The sequence below is a fragment of the Myxocyprinus asiaticus genome, chromosome 28 (assembly GCF_019703515.2).
Source record: "Myxocyprinus asiaticus isolate MX2 ecotype Aquarium Trade chromosome 28, UBuf_Myxa_2, whole genome shotgun sequence".
NCBI lineage: Eukaryota > Metazoa > Chordata > Actinopteri > Cypriniformes > Catostomidae > Myxocyprinus > Myxocyprinus asiaticus.
The window spans coordinates 39,516,612-39,533,373 of record NC_059371.1 but is presented as its reverse complement, the minus strand read 5'-3'; the positions used below and the strand labels follow the sequence as shown (position 1 = coordinate 39,533,373).

The following is a 16,762-nucleotide window of genomic DNA, read 5'->3' as shown; positions in this document are numbered from 1 at the left end:
TGAGTGCTTTTGAAACGCAGAACGCAAGGTGAATGTGACTGAATGTGCTTGGGCAGCCGCTGACATTTTTTAAAACCCTGTTCATGTTTCTTAAATTCTCTCAGTCTCATGTGAAGCCCTGCCCACTAATAGATAAGCCTGTGGATGTATTTTAAGGCCTACCTTCAAACTCAGTGCCTCTTTGCTTGACATTATGGGAAAATCACAAGAAATCAGCAAAGACCTCAGAAAAAAAAAACTGTGGACCTCCACAAGTCTCGTTCATCCTTGGGAGCAATTTCTAAATGCCTGAAAGTATCACGTTCATCTGTAAAGAAATAAAAGCTGAAATAAATCATTCTCTCTACTATTATTCTGACATTTTACATTCTTAAAATAGTGATCCTAACTGACCTAAGACAGGGAATGTTTTCTATGATTAAATGTCAGCAATTGTGAACAGTTTAAAGGTATTTGGCTGACTTCAACTATATATATTCTGAGTGTTCTCCTCGTGGCTGACCATGAGGGTCATTCACTTGCGGCATACTCATGTCGGTCGCCATCCTGCGAAACTGTGGCGTCATGTTTCCTCTCTGGGAAGGTTATGTCATGTTCGTATCACATGCCACCCCGTTTGCCTCATCCATTTTTTGGAGTAATACTCCCCACATTTTTAGTATTCTTCAACCTTTCTCATATAGTGTAACATACCAAAATTGCAAAAGAAAATTGCCATAATTACTAACTGCTTAAAAAGGTATAGGTGGTTGCTGGTGACCTGAGACATTTATGCAGAATGTATATATGCACTTACATAAATCACTTTTTTAAAATGTTTTATCTAAGATTACTAACACAGGATTTGCTTCGCTTATTACTTCATAAGTTCCTATAAGGATGCATATATGTTTATACAAATTGGTAGGGATTTTTGTTCATTCAATCAGGAAATGTTAAGCCTAAAAATGGCCTAAATCTTTGACATGTCAACAGTCATCATTTGCATGAACTAAATGCATCACCTAACTGAGTCAGAAACAATTAAGCTGAATGTACACAAAAGTCAGTGTTAAATAAATGTTACAGTAAATGGGAAAAGCTTTATAATGTGAATGTATATATTATACATACACATGCTAACATTTGTCTGTGCAAATCAAACACTAGACACATCCACATATTATGAAAGATGGGTTTTAATAGTGATATCAAACACTGTCCAGCCCGAGAGAACGCTGGCACCCTGTGTGACTGCCTGTATCACCTATGCCAATATGCCACTGCTCTAAGTAAATAGTTTTTAGTTAATTCTTAAGTTTTTTAAGTTTCATTCTATAAACTGCTGAGGACATTTCTCCCAAATAAAAATATTGTCATTTAGAGCATTTATTTGCAGAAAATTAAACTGGTCAAAATAAAAAAAAAAAGATGCCTTGTTTTCAGACCTCAAATAATGCAAAGAAAACAAGTTCATATTCATTTATAAACAACACATATACTGTTTTAACTTAGGAAGAGTTCAGAAATCAATATTTGGTGGAATAACCCTAATTTTCAGTCACAGCTTTCATGCGTTTTTGCACACTTTCACCAGTCTTTCACATTGCTGTTGGGTGATTTTATGACACTCATGGCTCAAAAATTCAAGCAGGAATTCAAGACACTGGAATGGAATGGCTGCCATACATGTAGAGATGCTGATTTCAGAAACATTTGGAGTGGTTTCTTAAGTTTTTCCAGAGCTGTACTATTTTCATATAATACTTATATTATGATTTGTCAATAAATATCCTATTTAGCTAGTCTGGGAACTTATACCTTTGTGTGTTTGTGTCCGGTGGCATACACAAGCCCTCATGAAGGTAAACCTCTCACCTTTTCATTTTTGTGATATGGGCTGAGTCTTTGCTGTGTATTAACAGAGTAAAACTAAGGAAAAAAAGCAGTCCTAAAAACTGGAACATGCGATCATCCTCAATAGTGCACTCGCTCCAATGTTTATTGACAATGATTTCTGACAGAATCTTGTTGGACAGCAGGTAAGAAGGACAAAGCGTATTTCTGAGACACTTTTTACTTGTACTGCGACTGGCAGGAGAGTTCGTTTTTCTGAGGTAAGCTACTTATTACATCACAACAAATAAACAACATAAAAAAAATGGAAATAATGTTTGTAAAGGTTCTTGATATTTGAAAAGATGCTATATAAATAAAACTTGTGTTTTTAGCATACAGTATAGTGCTGGTGGCAATGGAGCTGCCATGGCATTGATGGCAACTAATGGGACCTTACCCAAACTGGAGAGAACATCAACCGACACCTCCATCTCGGCAAACTAGCCAGTCATCTAGGGCAGCACGATCAAGATGGACTTCCTTGTTTACTCTACAGCATTTTTCTTAAGTGTCTAAACCTTTTGCACAGTACTATACAGTACACACACACACAAACAAGTTTCCTAAATTAATACAAAGACGTTCCTTAAATGTCCTTTTTTTTTCCACAAGTGGTCACAGGAGATGCATCCTAAATAGTCCGTTTTAGATTTTTTTCATCTGGAAAGCATCACAATCAAATTAACAACTGCTAAACATGTGAAAAAGATCAGATTTACAAATAATCTAAATCCCAAACATCTCAAAGACATCTGCTGAACACCTTATAGACGTATTGCAGATGAACAAACAACCCAAAAAATATGTCTTCTAGATGTAAACACACATCAAATAGACATCTGGGTAATGTACTGTACATGTGCTATAAAGGTCTTTTAGTTATCTGAATTTCCAACTATTTACAAGATCTTGTTGGACCTGAAGATGATTTCTGCTCACTGTGACTACCTGGGCAATACTTTTTTACATGTTTCCATAGAGCACTTGATGCTCTGAAACATTTCCCACATGACGAGCAGTGGTATGGTTTCTCTCCAGTATGGATTCTCTCATGTATTTTCAAGTTGTCTGACTGAGTGAAACTCTTTCCACAGTGTGAGCACTTGTAAGGTTTTTCTCCAGTATGAATTCTCTCGTGTTGTTTTAGGTTATGTGACCCATTGAAACTCTTTCCACAGTGTGAGCAAATGTATGGTTTTTCTCTAGTATGAATTCTCTCGTGTGTTTTCAAGCTGTATGACTGAGTGAAACACTTTCCACAGTGTGAACACTTGTAAGGTTTTTCTCCAGTATGGATTCTCTCATGTTTTTTCAGGTGTTCTGACTGAGTGAAACTCTTTCCACAGTGTGAGCACTTGTAAGGTTTTTCTCCAGTATGAATTCTTTGGTGCTGTTTCAAGTTGCCAGCTGTAGTAAAGATCTTACCACATTCAAAGCACATATGAGCGCCTGCACCAGTATGAGTTTTCTGGTGCTCTTTAAAATAGTTCAGGTGTGCAAAACTTTTTCCACAGAAAGAACACTTGTAAGGCTTGTCATTTGTGTGAGTTTTCAGATGTTTTCTAAGACCTGAATCCAAAACAAATGTTTTACCACACTGATCACATTCAAATGGTCTTTCTCCAGAGTGCAAGAGGAGATGATCCTTGAAATAGTATACATTTGCAAAACTCTTTCCACACTGATGACACGTGTAAGGTCTCTCTCCTGTATGACTTCTCATGTGTGTATTAAGTTGTCCTTTAGTAGTGAAAGTTTTTCCACACTGATGGCACGAGTAAGGTCTCTCTCCTGTATGAAATCTCATGTGTGTATTAAGCTTGCATTGATATGTGAAACTCTTTCCACACTGAGAGCAGGTGAAAGTATTTTTGGCTGCTCTTCTTTGATTCTTTTCTGGTGAGAAATTCTTGTTAGTTTTTGAGCCCCTCAGAGATTTTTCTCCAGTTGTGAAATCATGATGTTTCTGATCCTGAAGTTTCTCCTCCACTTCATTCAGCTCTACAATGAACACAGTAAATTGACAAATCAATTCAAATGGGACAAATTTAAATCATCAAATTGAAACCTAATTTAATGGCAGAACACAACAGCTGTTCAGTATTTATTTGTGATTTTTGCTGTGCAAAATGTATATATTTATACCTTCAATTCTGGCTTACAGTTGCATTTCATGATTATAATAATTTATATTGAATGTGAGCCACAGTCACAGAAAGAAAGTCATGCATGTTTGAAACAACATGAGGGTGAGTAGTAGGGGTGTAATTTTTGTTTTGTTTGTAATATTGTATCCTATGATACGGCACTCTCGATTCAATATCATATGTAAAGTACGGTTCATAAATACTTAATTGTGATCACAACAGAGCAATGCAACTTTGAGAGCTGTGAACCAGTCTCCTCCTCAGAGAGGCGGCACGGAGACCTCCAAGAAAACGTGCTGGTTACTTGCGTAACCTCCGTTCCCTGATGGAGGGAACGAGACGTTGTGTCGATGTAGTGACACTAGGGGTCACTCTTGGGAGCCCGAAACACCACTGGTCTTTGATAAAAGGCCAATGAAAATTGGCGAGTGGTATTTGCATGCCACTCCCCCGGACATACGGGTATAAAAGGAGCTGGTATGCAACCACTCATTCAGGTTTTATGCTGAGGAGCCGAGACAAGGTCCGGTTATTTCAGCAGGTAGTTCAGCATTGTGGCAGGAGGGACACAACGTCTCGTTCCCTCCATCAGGGAACGGAGGTTATGCAAGTTCCCTATCTGTCACGCACTCGACATTGTGTCTATGTAGTGACACTAGGGGTCCCTATACAAAACGGCGCAACTGGCTGAACTGTGTTACGTGAACTGGCGGTGTGTGACGGGCAGACAACTGTGTGCCTTGTAGCCAGCGCACCAGGCCGACACGTAACCTCCCCCAACATATTGTATTGTGTGCCACTACCTGGGATGAAACCGGTTCCACCCGGAGGTTGTAGAACCTTGCAAAGTTGTTGGGTGTTGCCCAGCCCACTGCTCTGCAAATGTCTGTTAGAGAGGCACCCCTGGCCAGGGCCAAGGAGGCCGCTACACCCCTGGTAGAATGGGCTCGTAGCCCTACCAGGGGCGGCACGTCCTGACCGTGATATGCCATAGCTATGGCGTCAATGAGCCAGTGGGCGATCCTCTGCTTGGAGACAGCGCTTCCTTTCCGCTGTGCACCAAAGCAGACAAAGAGCTGCTCAGAGATCCTAAAGCTCTGCGTGCGATCCAAATAGATGCGTAAAGCGCACACCGGACACAGCAACGACAGGGCTGGGTCTGCCTCCTCCTGGGGCAGCGCTCGCAGGTTCACCACCTGGTCCCTAAAAGGGGTCGTGGGAACCTTGAGCACATAGCCTGGTCGGGGTCTCAAGATCACGTGAGAGTAGCCCGGACCGAACTCCAGGCATGTTTTGCTGACAGAGAATGCTTGCAGGTCTCCTACCCTCTTGATGGAAGTAAGCGCAGTCAGGAGGGCAGTCTTCAAGGAGAGTGCCTTAAGCTCAGCTGACCGCAAAGGCTCAAAGGGGGCACTCTGTAGACCCTGAAGAACTACAGAGAGGTCCCATGAGGGAACGAGGTGCGGTCTGGAGGGTTTCAGCCTCCTGGCACCTCTCAGGAACCTGATGATCAGATTGTGCTTTCTTAAGGACTTACCGTCCACTGTGTCGTGGTGTGCTGCTATAGCAGCAACGTACACCTTCAAGGTGGAAAAGGACAGTGATCCGACTGCACATCTCTGGGGGACATCCCGTCGGGAAGAACACCACTTAGCGAACAGATGCCACTAAAAGGCATACAGGCGCCTCATAGAGGGAGCCCTAGCCTGAGTGATTGTGTCTACCACAGGTGGTAGACTGCTTAGGTCTTTCGCGTCCCGTCCAGGGGCCAGACAAGGAGATTCCAGAGGTCTGGTCATGGGTGCCAGATGGTGCCCCGTCCCTGAGAAAGAAGGTCCTTCCTCAGGGGAATTCGCCGGGGGGTGGGGGGGCTGTCGCGAGGAGCGTGAGGTCCGAGAACCACGTCTGGGTGGACCAGTAGGGTGCTACCAGGATGACCTGCTCCTCGTCCTCCCTGACGTTGCACAGAGTCTGTGCAAGTAGGCTCACTGGGGGAAACGCATATTTGCGCAGGCCAGGGGGCCAGCTGTGTGCCAGCGCGTCTATGCCGAGAGGTGCCTCGGTCAGGGTGTACCAGAGCGGGCAGTGGGAGGATTCTTGGGAGTTCCGTGTTCCAAGTTCCGCGCAAGGGGGACCAAAGCGACAACGTCGTCGGACGTACCGGCAGGTGGGGCCTTGTGGCGTGGCAGAGCTCAAGGTGCCACACCATGTTGTGGCTGTGCTGAGTCTAGGGACATTGAAGCACTTACCTGGCTCCTTGTGACCACCCCCGGAACAGCCTGGGACAGGGGAGGAAAAGGCCTGTCCTCGCAACCCGTGGAGACTGTCACATAGGGGGCAGATGTGTGCCACAGCTGGGCGCACAGGGGCGGGGAGACTGCTGCTGGAGTGCCAATCCTGCAAGGAAAAACATGTGGACAGTGGTCGTGATGACGACCGTCCACACTGGGTATGTGACTCAGGGGAGGAGGAAACTGCTCTTTTGCTGAACTGTTGGGTACCGCAGCCACTTGGGCATGCGGCGAAACCAAATAAAAAGGCAACAAAATTTCTCCACCCGGCCCTCCACTGGGGGATGTAGTGGTCTTACTACCAGCTCCAATGCAGTGGGTTTCATTGACCCTGGGTCGCCCGTCTCAGGGGTGCTTTGACGACCGTCGGCAGACAGCAGTCACCGCAGGGGGATGCCCTTGGCGACAAGAAGATGGGGTGCGGGATCTTGAGCCATGCCAGGGCAGGATATGCCGGATAGCCTCCGTCTGCTGCTTCACCGTTGAGAACTGCTGGGCAAAGTCCTCGACGGTGTCGCCGAATAGGCCAGCCTGGGAGATGGGGGCAGCAAGGAACGGTGTCTTGTCGGCCTCACCCATCTCGACCAGGTTGAGCCAAAGGTGGCACTCCTGGACCACTAATGTGGACATCGTCCGCCCAAGAGACCGCACTGTGACCTTCGTCGCTCGGAGAGCGAGGTCGGTCGCCAAGCGCAGTTCCTGCATCAGATCTGGGGCGGAACTACTCTAGTGCAGTTCTTTTAGTGCCTTGGCTTGGTGGACCTGCAGGAGAGCCATGGCGTGCAGGGCAGAGGTGGCTTGTCCAGCAGCGCTGTAGGCTTTGGCCGTCAGGGACGACGTGAACCTACAGGGCTTGGACGGGAGCTTTGGACGTCCGCGCCAGGTGACGGCGCTCTGCAGGCATAGGTGCACCGCGAGCACCTTATCTACCAGGGGAATCGCCGTATCGCCCCTGGCCGCCCCACCATCGAGGGTAGTGAGGGCAGGGGAACTGAGAAAACAGGACCGGGCAGTAAAAGGTGCCTCCCACGATTTTGTCAGCTCCTCGTGCACTTCCAGGAAGAAAGGCACTGGAGCAGGGCGTGGCTGATTTGGCGGTGCCGTGAGCCCAGGAACCAATCATTGAGCCGCGAGGGTTCAGGGGAGAGTGGAGAGTTCCACTCTAGCCCGACGCTCGCGGCCGCCCGGGAAAGCATGTCCGTCATCTCTGCATCAGCCTGTGACTGGGCAATCGACCCCGAAGGGGGGAGCCCAGCTGAGGCTTCTGCATCCAAAAGGGAGAAGCTGCTGAAATGCGCCGTCAGATCCAGCAGAGGTGAATGAACAGTCGTGAGAATTCAGCTCAATGAGCATGACCGTTCGGCTCCGAAGAGAAAATCTGAATGAGTGATTGCATACCAGCTCATTTTATACCCGTATGTGGCATGCAAATACCACTCGCCAATTTTCATTGCCATTTTATCAAAGACCAGAGATGTTTCGGGCTCCCAAGAGTGACCCCTAGTGTCACTACATCGACACAAAGTCGGGTGAGTGACAGATAGAGAACAGAGCAAACAGACTACTGTTACGACCCTGGCCTTTTTCTCTCTGTCTCACAGTGACAGAGTGGGACAGTTGCTGGTTGGCTGGGGGAATAATTTGTTTAATTGGTTTAATTCGGGGGGTATGTATATAAAAGTTACCTTTTTTGCTCAATTGCTCTACTCTCTCTTTGGGGTAGGATCACCTCTCCAGGGGAGTCACAGGTCCAACTCCCTGTTCGATGCTCACCTGCAACTACCAGCTCCTTAAGATGTTTGTTTTGTCTTAGCCCCTAGACATTTCTTTTGCTTAAGTTAATTTGACTACATTTACAATAAAACAATTTCTCTAATTGCATTTGGTGTTTTAATCCACTATATGTAGCGGTCGGGAATGAGCTCTCTGTAACACTACATAGGCAAGTAGATTTTAGCATTACAACTTGTCGAATTTTAGTGTGACTTTTGAGTGATAAAACGGTCTTTCTTGTAAGAGATTTTAAAATGACAGTCGATTGACATGAAAATGTAAATCAATAAAGAAAAAAGCATACCTGAAGGAATAAAATCATGATTATCTTCATCTCTCTGTTGTTCCTCCACTGTGTTTTCATCTTTTATCTCCTCCTGCTTCACTTCAGTCTTCCCTCTCATCTTCATCAGGTTCCTGCAGTCCAGCAGCTTCACTGAACACATCTTCACTGGTGTCTTCAGCATCTGCTGTTCATCATCATCTTCACCACTCCATTGTTCCTCTGCTGTGTTTTCTTCTTTAAGCTCCTTTTGCATCACTTCAATCTTCACTGGTGTCTGCAGCATCTGCTGTTCTCCAGTATTACAGACAGAAGTCAGAGACTCTGTGGAGGTTTGAACACACTTATTACTGTTACACACACTCTCCTGAGCATCAGTAGAACAGAGTAAAGTGAGCTGTGAGTCCTGTGTGTCTCTGGATCTCTGTTCAGAGAGTTTGTCCAGCAGCCACTGTGGTGTGGACTGATCTCTGCCGCTCCACACTGAATCTTGACATTCTGTGGAGGTCCCATCAGTCACACACACTGAAGATTGACAGGAAATATTTTCCAGCTCCTGACAAACACAACACAATCACATTTGTACAATTCATCATCACAGAGTCACAGTCATATCACATCATTTGAAAGCTTACTTACAATCTCAACTTTAACTCGCTCTAAACGGGTACAGTGTGAAAAGAGTTCTCTCTCCATCAGTTTTGTCTTCAGTGATGTCAACTCTTTCTTCAGCTGAGAGATTTCTGTGATGAAATCATCAATATCCAGCATGGACAGATCAGTTCCTACTGATTTACAGCAGATCACATCCACCTGCTCTCTCATGATGAACATCTGAACACAAAAACATCATCATTATAATGAACTGACATTCATCAAACTCAAAAACACTCAGGGTTGGAGAGTAAAGAAATACATGTAACAGGATTACGTATTTAAAATACAAAATATAAGTAACTGTATTCCACTACAGATACAATTTAAATCATTGGTAATTAGAATACAGTTACATTAAAAAAGTATTTTGATTACTGAAGAGATTACTTTGCATTTTATTGTCATTAGTTTCATTTAATATTTAGTCCTTTCAGATGGAAAACATTTATCCATATAAATGATGTGATTCAAAGTGCATTTGAACAGTGGTGAAACACTTTCTTATGATGTGTTACATTCATACGAGCAGACAGAGAAGTAAGTTTGAAGTAAGTTTGGAGCAGAAGAAACAGAAATAAACCTTGTGTAAATTGTCAGCTTTACACTAAGATAAAATGCTATTTCTAACCATTTTACATGCATATGTTACCAGACACGATCATATTTTTTATCAAGAAAATTCACGTTGGATCATAATACATTTTTTTCTAGTAAGACCTTTGATATTAGGGCAAAAATCGTAATCAAGATAATAATTTTTTATTGTTTTCCTGTAAAAATATCTAAAAATACGTAAAACAAGATCAATTCGATTTATCTTGTTTTAGAAACGACACTGCATAAGATATTTAGGTTTTTCAGAGAATGTATTTTTAACATGTGTATTTTGTCTTACTGTACTGACAGTTTTTATAGTCAAAACAAGTGAAAAAATCTACCAGTGCTGAAGAAGTAATCCAAAGTATTTAGAATACGTTACTGACCTTGAGTAATCTAACGGGATACATTACAAATTACATTTTACAGCATGTATTCTGTAATCTGTAGTGGAATATGTTTCAAAAGTAACCCTCCCAACCCTGAAAACATTATTAAATTATTACACACAAGGACAGATCTGTTACACAAAATAAGTATTTCTGAGATTATATAAATATAAATGTGTGCTTTGTGTTTGGGTTTCATTTTCCTGAGATATGATCAGATATTAGCCCATATCAAGCTTTATTCAACATATAACGGCCTTCATTGAAATAATTTACAATTGGTCGCTGAATTTAACGAGCTCATTTATCAGAAATGTAACAGAATATTCTCAGATTTTTGCTTGTTTCTCCTCAAACTGAATATCTTAAAGCGTCTGTCACAAAACTGCCACATACGGCGATAATAAGATTATTTTACAATAATTAAAACACCACAAAAACAACATAAACAGAAAACTACATATTAAAACAAATATAAATCTCACATATGATGTAAAAGACATTAAACACGTACCGAAATGAGCACTCGAACTTTCAGATCTTCTTCTTCTGAGATTGAAAACGGCTTTTGGTGCTTTACTGCCAACAACTGGACAGAAGTGAAGAGCGCAGAAGGAAGTGAAACCTTCCCCTCCCCTCCTTAAATCCCTTTATATAAAACCTGTTACTCTGAGATAATTTAATAATGGTATATAGCCTACTTTTCCTGGTCTTGTACCATTTAAAGAAGACTTTGCATTGTCAGATTGCTTACTCAAAGCTTGTAATTTTTGTTTAAATTAAGAACTTCAGAGCCACAGAAAAGGGAAAAATAATGGCATTTTGTGGATTCTCAATAAAATTAAAACCATCCTATTTTGTAAAATTGGATGGCTACCAGGGTGGGGGAGTAACGAAATACATGTAACGGGATTACATATTTAAAATACAAATATAAGTAACTGTATTCCACTACAGATACAATTTAAATCATTGGTAATTAGAATACAGTTACATTCAAAAAGTATTTTGATTACTGAAGAGATTACTTTGCATTTTATTGTCATTAGTTTCATTTAATATTTAGTCCTTTCAGATGGAAAACATTTATACATATAAATGATGTGATTCAAAGTGCATCTGAACAGTGGTGAAACACTTTCTTATGATGTGTTACATTCATACGAGCAGACAGAGAAGTAAGTTTGAAGTAAGTTTGGAGCAGAAGAAATAGAAATAAACCTTGTGTAAATTGTCAGCTTTACACTAAGCTCAAATGCTATTGCTAGCCATTTTACATGCATATGTTACCAGACACGATCATATTTTTATTATCAAGAAAATTCACGTTGGATCATAATTTCTTTTTTTCTAGTAAGACCTTTGATATTAGGGCAAAAATCGTAATCTTGATAATAATTTTTGTATTGTTTTCCTGTAAAAATATCTAAAAATCCTTAAAACAAGATCAGTTTGATTAATCTTGTTTGTAATCCAAGTAATCCAAAAGTATTTAGAATACATTACTGACCTTGAGTAACGAAATACATTACAAATGACATTTTACAGCATGTATTCTGTAATCCGTAGTGGAATATGTTTCAAAAGTAACCCTCCCAACCCTTTATATAAGCTAATTACCTCACAGGCACGATATTAAGCAAACAGGAGCAAATGTACAATCATACATTTAAATAGTACAACAAACGAAGATTATACACTCACTTTGTGCATTCCCGCACAACTCCTCATCAAATAAGGCAAAATATAAAGAATTATAAAGTTAATGCAAACTTTGTGTCTGTCTCTGTATCCTGTTCAGCGAAACCAATCTCTGGGCACCGATTGGTCCATGCAGAGAGCGATGTATGTGCATACCTCATCTCAGCAAAGGTACATTCTGAGAGAATAGGGTTAGTGTGGCAGAGAACAGTGGCCTTTTTAACACATATATTATATCTTGTCTTGATGAATATTGCACATTTCAAAGGCTTGTTAAAGCTGAAAATGAGTCAGTATTGCAGCATTGGTTGAACATCCTTCACCCAGTAAGGGGTTAACAGAAACTGATACAATCAATTACATCCAGTATGAAAAAAATATCACCTAATATGATTCTTTGAGCTTCCTCAAAGCATATTATATTGTAACTCCTTCAAACATGTACCAAAGCAACTTGACGTTCAATGACAAAAATACCAAAAATACCATACTTACAGGCAGTGTCAGAAATTAACTAAGAGGCCATATTTACCCCTGGATTTGAGTGTCAGGGGCATTTTTTCCCGCAATCATTTAAAACATGTCTCGTCCATTTATGTCAAATGCATCAATTTATTCGAATCATCAAAACAGATTTTCAAGATTGACAATTTATTACCTCTTATCTTAATTAAATCAACTTATACCACAGGTCTGTTGATGCTTGATTCTGATTGGTTGAAGGACGTTCTAAGGTGTGCAATTATTTTTCAAATAAACGCACGGCTATTAAGTAGTTCCAGGTCTTGACTGCATAACGGTTCCATATCACTTGCCAAATGATTTAAGTTATTTCAAAGGATCCTACAGGCTACCACAACAAAATAACCAATTAAAACAAAGACATTGGTTAAGTACATTGGATAAGAATTACAATGTCTATAATATCCTAATTTTATTTCAATTTCGATTGAAAAGCTCCCTCGTCTCCTCCGCACTTAAACACGCTCACACACATACATACGCACACGCATGCACACACACATGCACACATTGAGACTCGTTTCGCGACCAACAAATAGAGTCGCACCCCCCGCGACTAGATCAATACAACAGTTTCTATATTATCTGAAATATCTGTGGCAAACACCCTCTGTCACGTAGAAACTCAGAGAGGCAGAGAGATGGACTCAATCGTGGGGTTTATTAAACAGGTGAATGAAGCAGTGATGTAAACAACAGGTGAGGCAATCCAGAAACAGATTTGATGCAAACAGCAGGTGAGTAAAATCCAAACAGAGAAATATTGCGATGTGCAGATGAAAGGTTAACTCACAACAATCCTTTGATCTTTGCAGGAAACATAAACAACACAGGAGAGTCCAAGCGCTGGGGAATAAATGGAGGATGAACCAAGATAAAACTCAGATGAGGAGAACAATAACAAGGTAAGTAATAAACCAGCTAAGTATAGACAAAACTAGGGAGTCCGTAGTCTTAGGGAGAACATAGATGAGAACAGACAATGAATGTGTGTGAGAGCGAGGTATAAATGCAGTCCTTGATTAGACACTGATGATGTGCAGGTGTGTGTAATCAGAACTCAGGGGAGAGTGAGCGCAATGTCGGCAGTGAGGGAGAGGGAGAGAGAGAGAGCCCGGTGGATCCGTGACAGTACCCCCCCCCCCTTCAGGGACTGCTCCTGAGGGCCGGAGTCTCCAACATCGGGGCCGACCTCATCCACACGGAGCTGGGCATCCAGGATGTCATCTCGTGTAACCCAAGACATCTCATCAGGCCATAACCTTCCCAGTCTACCAGGTACTCGAGATGTCATCTCCGACGTCGGGAGTCTAGGATGGCTCAAACCTCATAAACCAAACCATCCTCCAGGAGTAAAGACTGAGTGGGTTCCTCAGTCACACCGGGCTCTATGGAAGGAGGAGACAGAGAAGGATAGTGAGGTTTGAGGAGAGAAACATGGAATTCTGTAATGTGAGGGTAGTTGTAACCGGTATGTGACTGCATTTACTTGGTGTTGTATCGTGAATGGACCAATGTATCTGGGACTTAACGTTTGACAAGGGAGCCTGATGTCCCGAGTGGAGAGCCAGACCTTCTGCACAGGACGGTAAGTAGGAGTCTCTGATCTCCTTGTGTCGGCCTGGCTCTTCTGGTGCCAAACTGCCCATTGAAGATGGACATGAGCTGAGTCCCAGACCCTTTTGCTTTCCTCGAATCAGTGGCTCACAGCTGGAACATCCGAAGGATCTCCAGAAGAGGGAAACAGAGGGGGCTGAAAACCGAGCACGCACTGGAACGGGGTGAGTCCGGTGGCTGATTGATGAATCTTCTGCTCCGTTAGATTGCGGATGATATCCAGAGGTTAACCACACTGATACACCCAAGAGGGAGAAGAAGGACCTCCATACCTGTGAGATAAACTGGGGACCACAGTCAGACACTATGTCTTCTGGGAGGCCATAGCTCAGGAAGACATGATGAAATAAGGCTTCTGCAGTCTCCAGCACCATGGGGAGGCCCTTCATTGGAAACAGACGACATGCTTTGGAAAATCTGTCAACAGCAACTAATACACAGGTGAAGGAATCTATGCGGGTAAGTCAGTTATAAAATCCACCCCCAGGTGTGACCAGGGGCACTGAGGAACGGGCAGAGGAAGGAGCTTACCAGATGGAAGATGGCGTGGAGATTTGGAGATGGCACACTCCAGACAGCCTTGGATGTATCGTTGGACTTCCTGGGACATACAGGGCTACCAGTATCGATTTTGGAGAAGCGAGAGGGTTTGATGGTAGCCAGGATGACCAGAGCCCAGGGAGAAGTGGATGGAAGTGATGAGGGAACTCCGAAGGCATGAGGGGATGTACTTGTGCCCCTCGCGACACCCCGGTGGAGCAGGTTCTTCCCGGGTGGCCTCCTCTATTTGGTCATCCAGGGCCCACTGGTTGGGACTGACAAGTAACGCTGGTGGTAGGATGGACTCTGGTGTTCCATAAGGAGGTTCCGCAGCATGCAGTCGAGATAAAGCATCCGCTTTGGTGTTTTTGGACTCTGGATGAAAAGAAACAGAGAAGTTGAACCGTTTAAAGAACAAGGCCCACCGGGCCTGGCAGGGGTTCAACCGTTTCTCTTCTCTCAGGTATTCAAGGTTGCGATGATCCGTAATGAACAGAAACAGATGACGTGATCCCTCCAGCCAGGGCGCCACTCATCCAGAACCAGCTTGATGGCGAGTAGCTCCCGGTTGCCGATGTCATAATTTTGCTCCGCCGGAGTTAGCTTCTGTGAGAAGAAGGCACATGGGTGAAGCTTCCCCTGCCGCTGGGATAATACTGCTCCTACACCGGAGGTGGATGCATCTACTTCCATAATGAACGGTCTTTCCGAATCAGGATGAACTAATATGGGAGCTGTCGTGAATGCTTCTTTTAGGTGTTGGAAGGCCTCCAAGGTGGGCTGGTTCCAGGACAGGGACTTGGGCATAGATTTGAGAAGAGAGGTTAAAGGAGCAGATATAAAACTGTAATTGCGTATGAAGCGTCAAAAGAAGTTTGCAAAACCTAAGAATCTTTGAAGCTTTTTGATTGTGGTGGGTTTGGGCCAGGAGTAAACTGCACTAACCTTCCCCTGGGCCATTTCCATCCCTCTGGGACTGATGATGTATATGAGGAACTGAATTGATGGTTGATGAAATTCACATTTATCTAGTTTCAGGTACAGTTGGTGTTCTCTAAGCTTCTCCAGTACGAACGCCACATGCTGACGATGGTCGGTCTCATTCCAGGAGTAGATGAGGATGTCGTCGATGTAGACAATGATGAATCGTTGAAGATACTCCCAGAACAATAAATTAAGGCACTTTGACTAACCTTCATTTCATACCCCAGTGGATAATACCATGTTTGGTTTGGTTGTTCTATTTTCAGATGGGTTATGATTTGGAGCAGTGGCGGCCTTAAGCATCTGGGGGCCTGTTTCAAGAGCTAATGTGGGGCCCTACCCCTCATAAAAAATAAAAAATAAACATAAAAGAGAGAAAAAAGCAAAGATTCAAGTTGGTTTTCATCAATATGGTATATTTTCAAACTTCACCTTAAATGCATTATGTGCATTTTCAGCATCAACAGCTCAGCATAGAAATAATCCAAACAATTCCCTTAATTAAAAACTGAAACAATGCCATTATTTTTGCTTTGGAATAAGGAGAAGCCTCGCCCTTCGGCAACTACTATTCGGCACTGAATAGCACTATGTGTTATGTACGTATCAGCTGACATAAAAACAGCTTAAACAATTCCTTCATATTAAATGAACAACAACAGCATGAACACATTTTGTTTGGGAATTAAAAGTATCTGAAACTAATGGTAGTTGACAATGAATTGCGCATTGTGATTTTTCAGCTCCATAGACATCTCACTACAGGCCCGGAGAGCGAAAAGAAGGAGAGACAGAGGGGGAGCAAGCTAAGTCAGAGATTTGATACACCCAGTTACACATTTGCTCTTCGAGGCAAAACATGGCAAAGAAGTCAAAATCCTCGGGCTCTGGAGACATTAAAAGACACTTACGTGTTCAGGATGAAAGCCCCAACAGGCCTACAGACCGGGGACTCGATTTGATGGCGCAGCGGGAGAGGTGATCCAACGTCAGTTGTCCAACATGTTGGTGATGTTGATGAAGGTTCTTGCTGACTTGGAGGATCTTGCAGTTATACGTTGATCGATTACGGCGATGGAAATAAAATTTGCTGATTTAGTTACAAGAGTGACTGATGTTGAGAGACGAATCGATTGTCTGGAATCTTCAGAGAGGGAATTAACCGCTAATCCGCCCGCGACCAAAGTTCATTTGGATCATCTCCTTGAAAAGCTTGAAGATCCTGAGAATAGAAGCCACAGGAATAACATTCGAATTGTTGGAATTCCTGAGCATGAGGAGGGCAGAGATATGGTGAAATTCCTAGACGAGCTTTTTCGGAGTCTGCTCGACATAACAGGCCACAAGCTGGAAATTGAGCGAGCTCACAGAGTCCCAGCTCAC

At 42.9% G+C, this 16,762-nt stretch overlaps 1 protein-coding gene across 2 annotated transcripts in view; it reads right to left on the bottom strand.

Moving 5' to 3' along the window:
- Window positions 1-2,038: 2,038 nt before the first annotated feature.
- The window catches only part of LOC127418775 (zinc finger protein 391-like), a 66,369-nt gene continuing 51,645 nt past the window's right edge, over window positions 2,039-16,762 (bottom strand). The window contains exons 1-4 of one of the 2 annotated variants that reach the window (XM_051659590.1): window positions 10,530-10,570; window positions 9,012-9,206; window positions 8,394-8,928; window positions 2,039-3,879 (exon numbers count right to left, since the gene is read on the bottom strand). In XM_051659590.1, the coding sequence (XP_051515550.1) occupies window positions 2,774-3,879; window positions 8,394-8,928; window positions 9,012-9,206 (1,836 nt within the window). In that variant the 5' untranslated portion in view covers window positions 10,530-10,570 and the 3' untranslated portion in view covers window positions 2,039-2,773. Of the gene's footprint in view, window positions 3,880-8,393; window positions 8,929-9,011; window positions 9,207-10,529; window positions 10,571-16,762 lie in introns of those variants that run through there. The other variant, XM_051659591.1, reaches the window with a different exon arrangement.